At 39.2% G+C, this 14,850-nt stretch overlaps 1 protein-coding gene across 1 annotated transcript in view; it reads right to left on the reverse strand.

Annotated features, from left to right (window-relative positions):
* MCPH1 (microcephalin 1) overlaps nucleotides 1–14,589 on the reverse strand; it is a 99,364-nt gene extending 84,775 nt beyond the window's left edge. Inside the window, exons 1-8 of the mRNA XM_088665664.1 lie at nucleotides 14,410–14,589; nucleotides 13,281–13,372; nucleotides 12,852–12,970; nucleotides 8,905–8,989; nucleotides 8,072–8,186; nucleotides 6,103–6,243; nucleotides 5,260–5,355; nucleotides 3,781–4,680 (exon numbers count right to left, since the gene is read on the reverse strand). Coding sequence (XP_088521790.1) covers nucleotides 3,781–4,680; nucleotides 5,260–5,355; nucleotides 6,103–6,243; nucleotides 8,072–8,186; nucleotides 8,905–8,989; nucleotides 12,852–12,970; nucleotides 13,281–13,372; nucleotides 14,410–14,458 — 1,597 coding nt within the window. The 5' untranslated portion in view covers nucleotides 14,459–14,589. The remainder of the gene's footprint in view (nucleotides 1–3,780; nucleotides 4,681–5,259; nucleotides 5,356–6,102; nucleotides 6,244–8,071; nucleotides 8,187–8,904; nucleotides 8,990–12,851; nucleotides 12,971–13,280; nucleotides 13,373–14,409) is intronic.
* Nucleotides 14,590–14,850: the final 261 nt, after the last annotated feature.

Here is a 14,850-nt window from a genome sequence, read left to right on the forward strand (position 1 = left end):
TGGGGGTTCTCCCACCCCCCCAGGCAATTTCAAGGGGTGAAGGGGTGCAGAGGAGGGCAGGGCTTCCATACAGGGCTCCTTAGGTGAATCCCACCCTGGATCTCCCTCCAAACAAATGGGGTTTCCCCATATTATCTAAATTATTTTCAACTTGGAACTATACAGTCTACTATTTTCAGCACAAAATATTTGAAACAAATAGGTGAATCCATTGCTGTCGGTTAAAATGTGGCAAGTTTAATAATGTCATTAATGATAATTATATTTAAATATAATTTAGATTGTTTACAGTACAATCCTATTTATGTCTACTCAGAAGCAACCTCCCCCCTTCGAGCTCATATGGACTTACTTCCAGGTGAGTGTGCATAGAACTGCAGCCTTAATATTGTCTTTTACTTTGCTATATAGCCATTATTTGGTATCTGCAGTATTCATTTAGTACAAGCACGCTTTCATAAAGCAATTGCGAACTTTTTCAAATAATTTTATCCTGTACATTCACCCACAATTCCAGTATTCCACAATGGTGATATTCAAGACACCTGTCATCTTTTAATACCAGCGATGATACTAGATAAAAATGAAATATGAACTTCGATTGTATGCATTTTTCTCTTGGCAAAAAAGTAAGTTTCAGAGCTACTGATATTAAATCTGTGTTTGCAACAATTAGGATAAAGTACAGACTGACATCATTGAAGTCTTCAAGAAGTTCTAGTCCCTAAACAAAGTTACTTTGTGACTTTTATGAGCCAGATTGTGGGAGGACGTAGGTACAAAACCTTAATTTTGCTAGATTTTTTTACCATACAGATTCATGCTTCCTAAGGGCCAAGACCCTTTTAGAGTACGGTAAGCTCCAGATCTATATACTGTGTTCCTCCTGTATTCTTTGGATTCTAGCCATAGTATTTATTGCCTAGATATCAAGTTTAATTTTTACCCTTGCCGATTATGAATGTACATGCATTCAGCTGCCCACTAATTCAGGAAACTGTATCATTTGAGGTGAAATGTTTACGACTTTGTAACCAGCGGTTATAGAAACTCCCTGAACATACATTAATGGATTTTCAGGAGTCTACAAATACATCACCGGGGCCTACTGTAAACTTTACTTGGACACCCAGCAGAGAAAGCTTCTAGTTAGCATACTTTACTGGAGAAGTATTAAGTTTTTAAAAGAGTCTTGTAATATAGGGTGGTAGAAAATATCTCTTTCAAAATGGAACTAGGCTGGGTCTTACGCAGAACATGGTCAAGTCCTGGGTTGCATGAAGAGGATTGCTACAATGTTCAGGAACCAAGGCTTTTGGGGGGCTTTGTAGAGCAGGAAGTGAGAAAGCCAAGCTTTACTGACTAATAGAAACTCAGCTAATAGTTTTCTGACTAATAGAAACTCACTTTGCACTTCATTCTTGATATAGCAACTTCCATGTGCAACCCCCATGAATGTTTTTATTACCGCTCACCTTGTGAGCTTGAAACGAGGACAGAATGGGAGATTAACCCTAAATACGAGAGATTTAGATCATCTCGAATATTGGTCTTCAGGCCTGATCCAAGGAGGGTCACAATATATGGCAAACTATTAATAAATGGGTCCCCAAATGCATGTTTGGGTTAAAGTTGAATCCTGAGTCTGAAATGGTTGAAGATTCACAATCTAGAAGTTCTAGGACATAAATGATGCTCTAATACGGATAGTGGAAATAGTAGCACTTATCAACAGCATTTGATAGCAGCAGTATGACACTTGGTATGGATTTCTTACTTATCTTTTGAACAATATCCAAAGGGGTAGATATCTTAGTTTGCTGCTACATAACAACAGTCTTGCTGCACCTTAAAAATGAACAAATTATGGCACATGCTTTTGTGGGCTCGAGACTATTTTTATATCTGGGTGACATTTCTATATTTTCACAAGACTGAAAGATTTCTACCCTATACTTGCATATGTTTAAGGGGACTCGGCCTGCAAAAGCTTATGCCATATTCTATTTCCTCATCTTCAAGGTGCCAAAGACAATGACAACTCCAAACAGAACCATCTGACAGAGATCCAAATAGCTGCAGATACATGTATGATTAACAACCTTTCTATAGTTCCCTGAGCTGCCTGAAAAAGCTGCAGCAAAGTGATGGAGCCATGGTGAATCCATAGAAGTGTCTGGTTATATGCATAGGGCTCTGGTTTACTAAGCTATGCATGCCTGAGCTAAATACCCACAAGGAGGGGCTGTGGGACAACCCCCTCCCATACAGTTTAGACGTTAGTAAGGCAGCATTGTTATTTTCTCCATGCAATGATCAAATTATTCACTCCAAATGTGAGATTTGAATTCTGGATGATCGTTGACTTCAGAAATCAACACAACATGGTTTACTTAGAACTTGGAACTATACAGTCTACTAGTATACAGAAAATAGTAGACTGTATAGTTCCATGATTGTAAAGTAATCTTTCATTATAGCCTAAGCAAGTTTTCTCAGAAGTAAATTCCACCGGCGCCAGTGAAGTATATTTCTTAAACTGGCAATCCCATATAAACATACTTGGGAGCAAGACCCACTGAACTGAGCAACACTTGTAATAAATAGAAGACGCTGACTTTTTTTTTAAAGCTTGCTCTTTACTAGAATAAATGAATTATTTTACATTTAGTACATTCTTAAATCACTATCTACGTCACAGAAACTGAGAGACAAAAGCAATAGACAAACCTGCTTTAAGAATCAATGAATTTTTGCTGACAATCTGAAATTATATTCATTACATATGCTACATTTTTAATAATCATACTCATACATTTTTAATCTGTGTTCAGGGGTTCTTTTTAAAAATTCAATTCACAAAACACATTTAACTGCATATGATTCATTTTCACCAGTTTACCCCCACTTTCACTTGACTAAACAAGACTTCCCATACACAAGAGTGTATATGCACTATACATTGTATTTTGCTTGAAATTACAGAAGTGTGCAAGCCCTAAACATTAAATCCTATTTAACATAAAACACATAACCACAAAACAATTTCCAGGCACTCACCCAAGCATCAAGTGCTTAAAATCTCAGCAATTCAATGAACAACTCAATGTGCATTGCAAGAATTACATTCTTACAATAATATAATATGCAGTAAATAATATACTTAGGAAGTCAAATACTGAAGATTCCCCAGGATTTATATATCTTTAAAACAATGATACCAGCCAAATTTGGTACAGCAATTCTGATTTCTACCATCCAAGAACTCTTGGTAGCATTAGATTTCATAAGAACCTCACGGAACCTGCAGAAAGCTCCAGGGGCATGATACTGATTCATCCAAATCCTGTCCCCTTTTTTGTTGGAGGATCCACAGGCCCTATTTCTGTGTTAGAGCTGAACTACCGGGCTAGTGGGGGGTGGGGTTGATTTAAAAAACAAGGTCCACACCACACACGATGAGGTTACAAACCATTTATGGAGTACTATCAAAAAGCCTCTTATTCTCACTCCATTTGTTTTCCAAATCTAGGCCTCCAAAAAGTATTTTCTGCTGCAGTTTTCCCCACTCTAGGCCTCTAAAAAGTATTTTCTGCTGCAGTTTTCCCCACTCAAAATATTGTTACCATGTATACAGAAGTCTTCTTCCACCAGTATGTGTTCTCAACAACAAATCTCTCTCAATCTACACTTCAGAATGAAGATTCTCAAATGCTTTTAAGTAGCTTACGGGGTTTTCCCTCTGGATGTTCATGTCTTTCTCAAGTTCAAGTAACTTACCAGTTGTGGGAAAGCATCTATTTATACTGGGTGTAGAAATCTTTTCCTGGATGCTGGGCTTTGGAAGACAGTCTGGGGTCTCTTCAGTGTCTCCTTTTTTCCTTTTTGACATGCACTTTAAAGTTTCACTTTCTTTATTCCAAGCGAGTACAGAAAGCATGCTGTCACTATTTGTAGTATTCTCATTAATCTCAGCCACCCTTTCCCTCTTTTTACTTGACCCTTGCAACACTGGCTCAGGACTCTGTGATTTCTCCAGGTATTGAAAAGGAAGGCTAAATCTACTTTTAGTCTTAGTACAGTTAGAAGGTGAAAAATAATCTTCAAAAGAAGTATCTTGGTCTTTAGCACACTTAACAGGAGTGAGGACTGATTTCAAGAAGTCATTCTGAGAATCACTCTTACGTGATCTCCTCCTCAGTTTCCTTGGCTTTCTGCCAGTGGAAGAACATTCAGTTACCAGAGAAAGACTTTGATTAACTGAAGGTAGCTCACTTTCTGAATTTATGTGACAGTTGCTGCTACTTTCAGCAAATTCCAAGTGGTCCAGTTTTTCTGAAGACAGTCTGTGGTCATTGTGTGTCTGGAAAAGGTGACTTCCAGTCTTAGCTGTAAAGCAATCCTTAATTTCACTGTGTTTCTCTGCAGAGGACATTTCAACTTTTGCCATTGTGGGAAGCAAGCCATCTTCCAAGCAAAATGTATTTCTTAAATGTTTGCCGCTAGATTCTTTCGGAGTTGTGTGTTTGGAGCCACCTGTGTAAACTGGAGAACTCCCTAGCACTTCTCCAGCTCCTTCAACTTCAGGCACACATTTGCTAGATTCCTTTTTCATCTTCTTGCTTTTAGAATTTCCAAAAAAGTTAGTGAAACTTGAGTTTAAATCGTCACTGCTCTCTCCTACAAGGAGAAAGCAATTAACATTGCATTAAAAGCAGAAAAAACCAGCATCAATGATGATTCAAAGAAATTGGCGCAACGCTATTCAGTCATTTTTGCTAGAGGCTTTAATCCCCACTGACTTCAGCTGATGGTTGGGTGGGCAAGGTCTGGTGAATATGGCCCTGTGAGCAAAATTGCACCCTCTGGCAACAAGTAACTTGTGCCTGGTTAAATCCTGTACAGTAATTATTTTGTATCAGTGAAGTTTTGAACAAGGCAAGAGACTTAAAAAGTCATACTTTTATGTTTACAATTAGAAATATTAGAGCATCAAGAATTGCCCCCTCATAACTGAGAAAAGTCTATTTCAACAGCTCTCTTCAGTAAAACATCCAGGCAATCCTTAACCTTTGTATGACTATAGCATCATAAACACCATGTTCACTGATGCAAGCCTTGAAAGAGGCCACATATCCAATTTAATCTCATATGCATCGTTAAAACATCTTATTTATAATATGCTATCTAACATGAGAACATATTTTATATTTATGTTTTAATTTTTACACAATACTAGAAGTCCCGCCCCCCTTTTACCTGATGACAATGCGCAAGCTGAACTGGTAGAAACAAGAACTGATTCATGCATTGCTGGATTAGAACTAGCGTCAGATCCCTGAGCCATCTGTGAAGCTAAAAGTGCAAATAATTAGCTAAGTAACTCATAGATTCAATTTTTGTATTTCAATACATGTTAAGGTTCAGAATAAATAAATTTATTAAATACTAATGTGTTGATACAGACACAATATACTACTATATAGTACTATATTTACAAGCCTTTTAGAAATTCAAATTAGTTTTAAATATTTTAGACGTGCTAAGTGTTCAATGTTTAATAGTCATAAAGATACTGAGAGACTTGTATCTATTCAATGAAGGATTGTTAACAGCTTAAAGGTGTTCTTAAATCTAGATCTGACAGGCAGAATATTCCCCACACTTCTACTTGCTTCTGATTTTTGATATTGCAGAAAAGGAGAAAACATGAAAAGAGTCTATTTATGATTAAAATAAATACAAATGTGCTAGTTTAGAACAAAAAAGTAACATATTCTTGGGTCAAGGAAAACTTTCACATCCCATCACAACACTTAGGCTAAAGCTTAATGCAACTTTTCTCATACTTATCTATATTATGAGGAAAGTGAACAAGGCTTCAATATGTATGGGTTTAGAGAACATGCGCATGAATAAGCTGCAAAACTTAAGACATCCAACTCAGGTGTTTTACACAACATAACAAAATATATCAGTATGTTTCCAGCACTATAGTCTGGTTCAGAGCAAAATACTGGCAAAATGGTGACAATGCCCAGAAAGTAAAAAAGTAAAATAATTTTTGCCCTTTCACAAATCACAAGCAACGTAGAATCATACCCGTAGGGGAAAGATTTTCTCTTTTCTCCTTCATTTCTTTTATCCTTTTCTCCATTGCACTGCACATATTCTTTATTTTACTTGCTGGGCTGTAGACTAATGAACCATCATCTTCAAATAACAAAACTGGTGTATCTGGCTCTAAAAGGCGAATTATAAGGAGGATTCAGTATTCAATGGCAATATTCAATGTAACATTTTGAAAAGCTAATTTTATACAAGGGATCCCTTCAATAGCTACAGGTTTTGAGCAAGTTTCCAAAAACTTTCCAAGCATATCCAAACAAGTGGGAAACACAACTAGAATGCTGCAGTGTATCTTCACCTCCTAACAGTATCGCTCTGGTTCAAGGTTCTAGCCAATCAGCTATAGCCTCCTATAGGCCATGACATTCACTCAATTCAATATTCAATTCATGACAGATTCAGTCACAGTTAGGGATCATGGGAGTTGGAGGCCAAAAACATCTGGAGGGCTGAGTTTGAGGAAGCCTGCAATACAATATAGGGATATGAGGTGGCATAAGCAACACATGCTAACCCCACAATTTCCTGGTCCTATCTTCTTCTGCAAATACTTTTGCCACTGCTAAAGAAACTATGCAAATTTTATCTGCTAATAAATGTTTTACTTAAAACTTACTGATCAATCAGGCAGAGCCCGGGGGAGGGGGGGGGGAGAAAATGCACATGGAAGCTAGATGCTGGATTCCCTATTATGTGTAGCTAACTTTGGCCTATGTATTACAGCTAATCCATGCAAAGAAAACTATATATAGATTGCTGTGGCTAGATTTTTTAAGTCCAGACTTTTTAAAAAGGCACTAATTCTCGAGAAACCCTAACAGAAAATATTATTCCGAACGTAAGTTATCTGATTTATAATATCCTATAGAATTCCACAGTATGGAAAAGCTGAGTGTCTAACATGGGTAGCAGTAAGGAAGGTTGGATATCTGGGTCACATTACCCTTGTAGAAAAACTTTGTGGAGTGTCTGTCAAAGACTGCTCCCTTTCTTGCTCAAAGTTGGTTCTGAATGTGGGTGAAGCACATGTACTTTATTGTAGCTTACTGATTCCAGGAAATAATAGTAATAATAGTAATCAAAATAATTTATTTATACCCCACCCATCTGGGTTTCCCCAGCCACTCTGGGAGGCTCCCAACAGAACAATGGGGTTGGAGACGCTCCTTCAGTTATACTGGGCTGAGTCCACTTTGAATTATGCTCGGAAACGTACTGGGAGCCAATGTAGGTCTTTCAGGACCGGTGTTATATGATCTCAGCGGCCACTCCCAGTCACCAGTCTACCTGCCACATTCTGGATTAGTTGTAGTTTCCGGGTCACCTTCAAAGGTAGCCCCACGTAGAGCGCATTGCAGTAGTCCAAGCGGGAGATAACTAGAGCATGCACCACTCTGGCAAGACAGTATGCGGGCAGGTAGGGTCTCAGCCTGTGTACCAGATGGAGCTGGTAAACAGCTGTCCTAGACACAAAAATATATCCAGCCAAAGATAGAAGTGCAGAGGAGGCTAGCCCAGAACAGAGACTAGAACTACGTATGACAGCTGAGCACGCCCGAGTTTCTCCTTTCGAACCAGAGATTGCAAAGTGGGAAATCAAAGGATTCGGAGCACATTGACCCCAAATCCCTCCTTTAACAGGCCATTGGGGATTTGAGAAAGTTGTAGAGAAACAAGTTTGTGGAAAATCTTTTTGCTCCTGTTCCTCTTTCCTCCACAAATGATCAATCAGTAGGGAAAGACAATAAAGAGGAAGCAAAATAGTGAAGGAAGACATTTGCCTTCTCCCTTCTCTTGGTTTATCTGACCCTACAAATTTCACTAGAGCCTCCACTTCTTGATATTAGTTTCAAACACAATTGAAAAACCATTCCTTAAGACATCCTCAAGTTTTGGAAAATAAAATTCCTTTTCAGTGCATTAGAACAGGTTTTATACTTGCCTATTGCTGCTTTTTGTATAGCTAACTCTTTAGTCAAAACATCAATCCTTTTTTGTAGTCTCCTGTCATTTTCTGGAGTTTTTCTAACAATGTCTTTGGGCTGCATGCATTTGTGCTATGAAACAACAACAACAAAATATTTAAAGCATTCATAAATCTAAGAAATAATACTTCTTTCACATTTCTCACAGGACATGGGAATATAGAAATACAGTATATAAGGTATAATATATTTCCACCAATCCCCAAGCCACAGCACAGCCGCCAAAACATTCCTACCCATATCTAGCAGTCTCAGTCTTGTCAGCATGTGTGCACTGGTTTCTTGCTATAAGTATGCAATTTCAAAACTGCAGGAACACTGCATGAACAGCTTTTTTATTTTATTTTAAGGAGATACACTCTTGGAAATCTACATGAAGCCTGCTGAGTAAGATAAACTGAAACACTCCAAAGGGTGGGTTTTGTACAAAACCCTTACTGACCTATAATAATAATTTAAAAAACAGGCTACAGACATTTTGGCTTCATATGAGAAATTGAGTGACCCACCATAAATTTATGGAGGCAAAAGGAAGGTTTGGGGGGGCAGCTGATAACTGCAATGTTAATAACAAACATTACCAAATAATTTACTCAGGGTGCAAGGCTAGAATGTTAGTAAACACCCCTAACTGAACCCCAGGTCACTTATAGGTAAGTTGGACTTTGGAACACCTGTGCTAAATTTTAAGCATTCAATCCACCTTTCAGAGGACCAAAGATTAATTAGGATCAATTTGAAATAAAAACTAAAGGTTACATTCAAGACCATTAGGAAGCTATATACATACCTTTTTAATAAATTGAGGTAACCCTTCATTAGTATTTATTGCAGGATATAGTGACTCATCAACATGTGCTCCAGCTTCTCGGCATCTGAACAAAACAAAACAAAAATGAATTCATATATATCTTTAGTGTAAAATGTGGTTGCAAAGCCACAGCTGGCCACAGCCCCTAGAGGGTATCTGCTCCGAAGGGTAGGGCTCGAACCTCGGAAGATGGTGGATTCTCTTTTATTGGAGTTTTTTAAACATAGGATAAGATGCCCATCTGTCAGGGATTCTTTAGCTGTGATTCCTGCATTGAACTAGATGACCCTTTGAATCTCTTCCAAGTCTACAATTCTATAGTCTACTTCTCATCTGTTCCTTCCATCATATCTAAGATCCCTTAGAGTTATATTTTTTTCTAGAAAGCTCAGGTCACCAAATGAACCACTCGCCTGCTTGTAAAAGGGACGTTTAATATGCTACAATTTCTATTTATATTCATTAGAATGAAGATAGAGCACAAAGCTGTAAAATAAACTAGTAATTTAGGCACTGGATAGGAAGGACAGGGGTCACATTCCTTAGTTTTGCTGGCACCCAGAGTTCAAGACAAAGCCCTTCTGGCAAGGCTTAAATGTCAGTCACTCTGTTTTATGTTCAAAGTGAGCATCCTTGGTCTCTCCTATTATTTTGAAACCACAAGCACTGGGATTTCAATGAGAGAACATACACTGTTTCTAATACTTACATTTTTATTAGTTATTTCTTCAGTCCTGAAAACTCAGGAATATAAAATTGCCAGTTACCAACAGCTAACCTCTTGCTAACATACATGGCTGTAGCTTCCCTATCTGTGAGCATGCCAAAAAGTTTCAATCCTTTATGTCATGCCTAATCTAGTCAAACCAACCAAGACAAATTTGAAAATCCACACACAGCAGGCAGTAACAGAAAGCAAACCAAATATTTGCAATGTGGTCTAACAGATACATTTCTTCCCAGCTACTATGCCTTTATCTACAACCTCTCCTAGGAATCCATAGATCTGTTACAGAAGCTTCAGAGATTATGGACTTTATATATATAAATTGCAAGCTATGATCTGTGCAAGTTCAAAAAACTAATTTTCACATGAAAGTGTTTTCAGTGTAAGCATTTCATTATGGATCAAATGGCCTTGACACGTATTTTCTAAGAACACACTGGGTCAATATTTCTCACTAAAAGCAGGTATGCATTTTCAGTATCTATATAACAGGAATAAATCTTATGATAAGAGTTTGTGAACTGAATTTTGTGTGATGAATGATGTGAACACTTCACAGAGCATTTGAACTGCCAGTTTTCTAATAATGGGCTTAAACTGTTACTGTGTTACTCTGTAGCACTGTTGTCCAATCTGCACTCCAAGAAATTCTAGGGTTTTTCTAAAGCCTATTTATAAGAAAGATCTGTCCTCCATTGCCAAACTTTACTCATCATATGATGATGTTACCAACAAACTCATTTAGACACTATAGGTGAAACTGTACTACTTATGAAAAAGGGGGTGGTATCAAGATGCTTGGAAAAATTCTAAGCTTTGTATACATACAAGGACTATTTTAGTGAGAGAGATCTCAAACAACATGAAGACAGAATATGCTGAATAACTTCTTTTGGGGAAGATCCTGGCTGGATCTCCGAATAAGAGCACTTCACAACTGTAATGCTTTGTTGTGGGTCCTTCCAGGTTCAAGGCAAAACATTCTGCCTCCTGAGACAGACCAGCAGCTATCACTGCCACCCCTAGGGCACCAACCTCCTCCTGATTTCGCTGCTGTGGCTTTCCAATACCATCTGATGTAGGGTCTTTCTATAGTAAAATGGCTTTGCAGATTGCCTGTACTGCTTTTCCACAGCAGCAAGTAATGTTTAGAGTTTAGCAATACTAAACTGTTAGTTTACTATTGTTAAACATTAAGCATCCACAGGAATTCAGCATTGCACTAAGGCTATCATTCCATCACAGCATTTAGGCTTGTCAGGGGAAATGATACTCCTTCTCCTCCCCTTGCACACTGTGCTGGGAGTTCTCCAGAACCCCCACCCAAGCCAATTTTGGAGGGAGGAGAGGGGAAAGCCCCATTATGAAAGTCGAAGTTCTTGCATAGGACTTCTGCTAACAGAGCTTATTAGTTTAATCCAACCCAGTACAGTATTTGTATTGCCACAGCAAAACAGAAATGGCAAGGGCTACTGGGAGGGCTGATCCTGAAGGGATCTAAACTGCAGGTTACTGCTGGTTGTTTTCAAATAACATCAGTTCTCCAAGGCAACAGTGTTTCAATTAATGTTCTAATATTTTCATGTTTCAATTATGTCAGAACTTATTATGAACTTCCCTGAAAACTTGTGTTGATTAGGTAATCAATAAACTTTATAAATAAACAAGCTCACCCACTGCCCTGGTAGAACTGAGAGCACATCTTCAACTACGCCAGAGAATACTCTGCAACAGGGGTGTTCCATAACAAAAAAAGTTAACACAGAAAAGTGTTCCCCTTCAGGTAGGAAGTTTGAAAATCCCTGATTTGCTATCTCTTGATATAAATTTCATATTACGAATTTATGAGAAAGCAGCAAAAAAAGTTAAGTAGCTGAACAATGCACTTCTAGTGACACCTAGTGATCTTGCAGTTGTAAAACATGTACATATAAATCTACCCCAGACATCTGGTATATTTTACTAATGAAGTTGAAAATGTATACAGTCATGAAAACATTTGCCAGATTGCATCGGTGCGCCACAAAATTAAATTTTAATACAGTACTCAGCTGATCAAAGCAAATACTACAGACAGCTAATTTTGACATTCCTTGCTTTTTCTTGTTCTTTTCCCAAAACTCAATATGCCTGAAGCGTTAATGAAGAAGTCTTCATTAATGTCACAGCCAACAAAGCTTTGGCTATCACACATTGTCGCCAGCAGTTGTTGCTTGCAACCATTTTATTCAAATATGCAATTTTTTTTGACATCCACACTGATGCTACTAGCATTCTGCTTTCAGTATTTCCCCCTTCATACCCTGGAGATTGGCCAGTTGCCTCTGAAACAAAAGGTTCAGTTTGCAGGTGTTCATGTACCCATTTCTGTTACTTGCACTACAGTAGTCTCAATGGGTAGGGCTGCCTTTTTTCAGCTATGTCTGATATACCAACTTTGGCTTTTCCAGGACAGGGATTGCCAGGCCATGATGATTCATGCATTGGTAACCTCAAGACTTGGTTGTATTCAACTAATTTTAACACAGAGTAGACTGTTGATGGGCACAAACTACCAGCAGCCCATAACTCCTTTCCTTAAAAGCTCGCACTGGCTGCCAATATATTACTGGGCTAAGTTCAAGGTTGATTGTATTAATTTACAAGGCCATTAACAACTTGGGTCCAGGATACCTCAAAAACCACCTGATTTCTTATATCCCTGCCAGATCACTGAGGTCTTCAAGGGAGTCACTGTTCCTGGTCATCCATGTCTCAGATAGCATTGTGGGCTCAACTCTGTGAAACCCCTCCCAGCTGATATGAGATATACCTTGCAGCCTGCTGAACTTGGTGCACTTGGTGAAGACCTTTCTATTTCTGTTGACATTTTAAGTGTGTTGTATTATACTTAACTAGGAAATTTATGGGTTTTTTTAACCCATGTTTTTTGTTTGCTTTAAATGCCACTTTATATGGCTGATGAACTGTTTCACTGATTAAAAAAATTCTTCTAGTAGCACCTTAGAGACCAAGTTTGTCAACTCATACCAATGACAAACTTAGTTGGTCTCTAAGGTGCTGCTCGAAGGGATTTTTTAAATTTTGTTTAGACTACGGCAGACCAACACGGCTACCTACCTGTTTTACTGATTGTTCTTCAAATTGCTTTGTGACCATCTATGATGAAAAGCAGTCTACAGATACTGGCAGTACTTACCTTTCAACCCAAAGCACTGATACTAGTTTAATCCTAGCCTTCTGAGCTCTGTTCCATGTGGAGGAGAGTCCTTCTTTAAAGATTACGTGAGTCACTTGCTTGTTGAAAGTCTTAGAAACCTATAGAACATAAGAACATAAAGTATCTCCCTATAAGTTGTACTGAAAAGCAATACATTATGACACACCACTTTACTAGGTAAGCAGATAATGTGCAGCTTTAAAAAATGTGTCAATTATTAACACATTTGATTTAGGCAGAAAAAAGCTGATAAATTCTAAAGTGCTTTGCTATACACCTTGGCCACAGTCCAACACACAGAGGAGTGTGGTTAAATTCATTGATATTCTTAGCTAGCAACATTTGTTACAATGTGTAACCAATTGTTACACTTACAATCATTTTGCTTTCTTCAAAAGAATAACTTACTTTTGCTCCCATATCAATAAGTTGTTGAGTAAAAACTTTAGAGTAGTTTTCTGTTCTGCTGGATGACCATACTTCAACATAGGCTACAACACCTATAAAGGAATAAAAAAAGGAGAAAGATCTAAATAGTAGGAAATGTTGAATAATCTTTGGATTGCCACTTTTAGGGTCCAGTGTCAGGATTGCGTCAGTTAATTCCCACTTTACAACATACAGTATTCATATAGTTCTTCTTACTCACTGCCTTGTGGAACATCCTTGAGAGATGAAAAAAGTAAGGAGTAAACCCAACGCAAATCTAGAGGAGTGCCTAAGATGGTTGCATGGCATCTTGTATGCCTCCTTCTGGCAACTCCTACAGCCAAGCTACGGCCAAATGTATTGCTCTGCTTTCCTTTGAACCACGTAAGTGAGGCCAACAGTGGGGTCTCCTCATGTGGGCAACCCAGGTGTGTGTGTGTGTGTGTGTGTGTGTGTGTGTATATATATATATATATATATAATCCATCCTTTTAAACTGTGTGTGGGGAGTGCATAGTTTGTTACTATGTCATGCATTTTTGGGGGGTGTTTTTAGCTTGTTCTTCAGATGCTGGGCTGTATAGAAAATTAATAAATCACCACCACTCTGTAGCTAAGGAAGTAACAACATTGTACAAAAAGGAAGGTATATTCAGTACTGTTTAAAATGGGGATTTATTATTTTTAAGCCCTTTAAGAAACTGGGTACACAGCATGCGGCCTGTTACTTTATACAGTCAGCCATGGAAAACGAGCAGGGGGGCTGAGCGGAGGGGCTACTAAGCTTGAGGTAAAAAAACATTTCTAGTGAGCCCCCAAGGGTCAACTTCACGCACATGCCTTAGGAAGAAGCGGGTGGGCGAGTGCCAGGGAGACAAAAGAGGCTGCAACCCCCGCGCGCCCCTGCCCGTGAGTCGGCCTCCTTCGTAGGCCCAGCTTTCGCCCCAAGCTAGAAAAAGTCCTCTGCCTGAGGGACCCCCGCTCCCCGTCGACTAAAAAGGGCAGACCCCGCCCTCCTTTGCCCGCACATGTTGGGAAAGCGCTCCAGAGGCTCCCCCATCCCCACTGGGAGGCCTGACAGGAGGCTGCCTCTCCGCCGGGCCGGTACCTGTCAAGACAGGCCGGGCACAACGCGGCGGGCCGTCCATGAACTCCATGAGAAAGGCAGCAGCTGAGGCGTTCAAAAGAAACCGCCGTGGGCTGCAGGGGCATGCGCACTGAGCATGCCTTTCTCTCGTCCCTTTCTTCCGGTTCCCTCCCTCCTTCCCTCCTCCTCTCTTCCGGGGACGCTCTTGCTTCACGGAAGCCATAGAGAGAAAGTAAAAGTGGGAGTGGGCTTTCCCACTATGAGCGTCATAAAGTACGAAGAAAGTTCTAAAGCGGGGTATCGTTCAGGGAGCTGAAAAGCAATGGAAAGCAGGGAGCTCTTACAAATGCTTAGGTCACGTTTTGGAGACGTCCCCACCATGGGTTTGTTTATTTGGTTTGTTCTTGGGGTTGCTTTTGCTTTTTCTCCCCGGTTTTGAGCTGCAGGAAAAGCCAGACGTTT

The sequence above is a fragment of the Zootoca vivipara genome, chromosome 3, assembly GCF_965207765.1.
Source record: "Zootoca vivipara chromosome 3, rZooViv2.hap1.1, whole genome shotgun sequence".
Taxonomy (NCBI): Eukaryota; Metazoa; Chordata; class Lepidosauria; order Squamata; family Lacertidae; genus Zootoca; species Zootoca vivipara.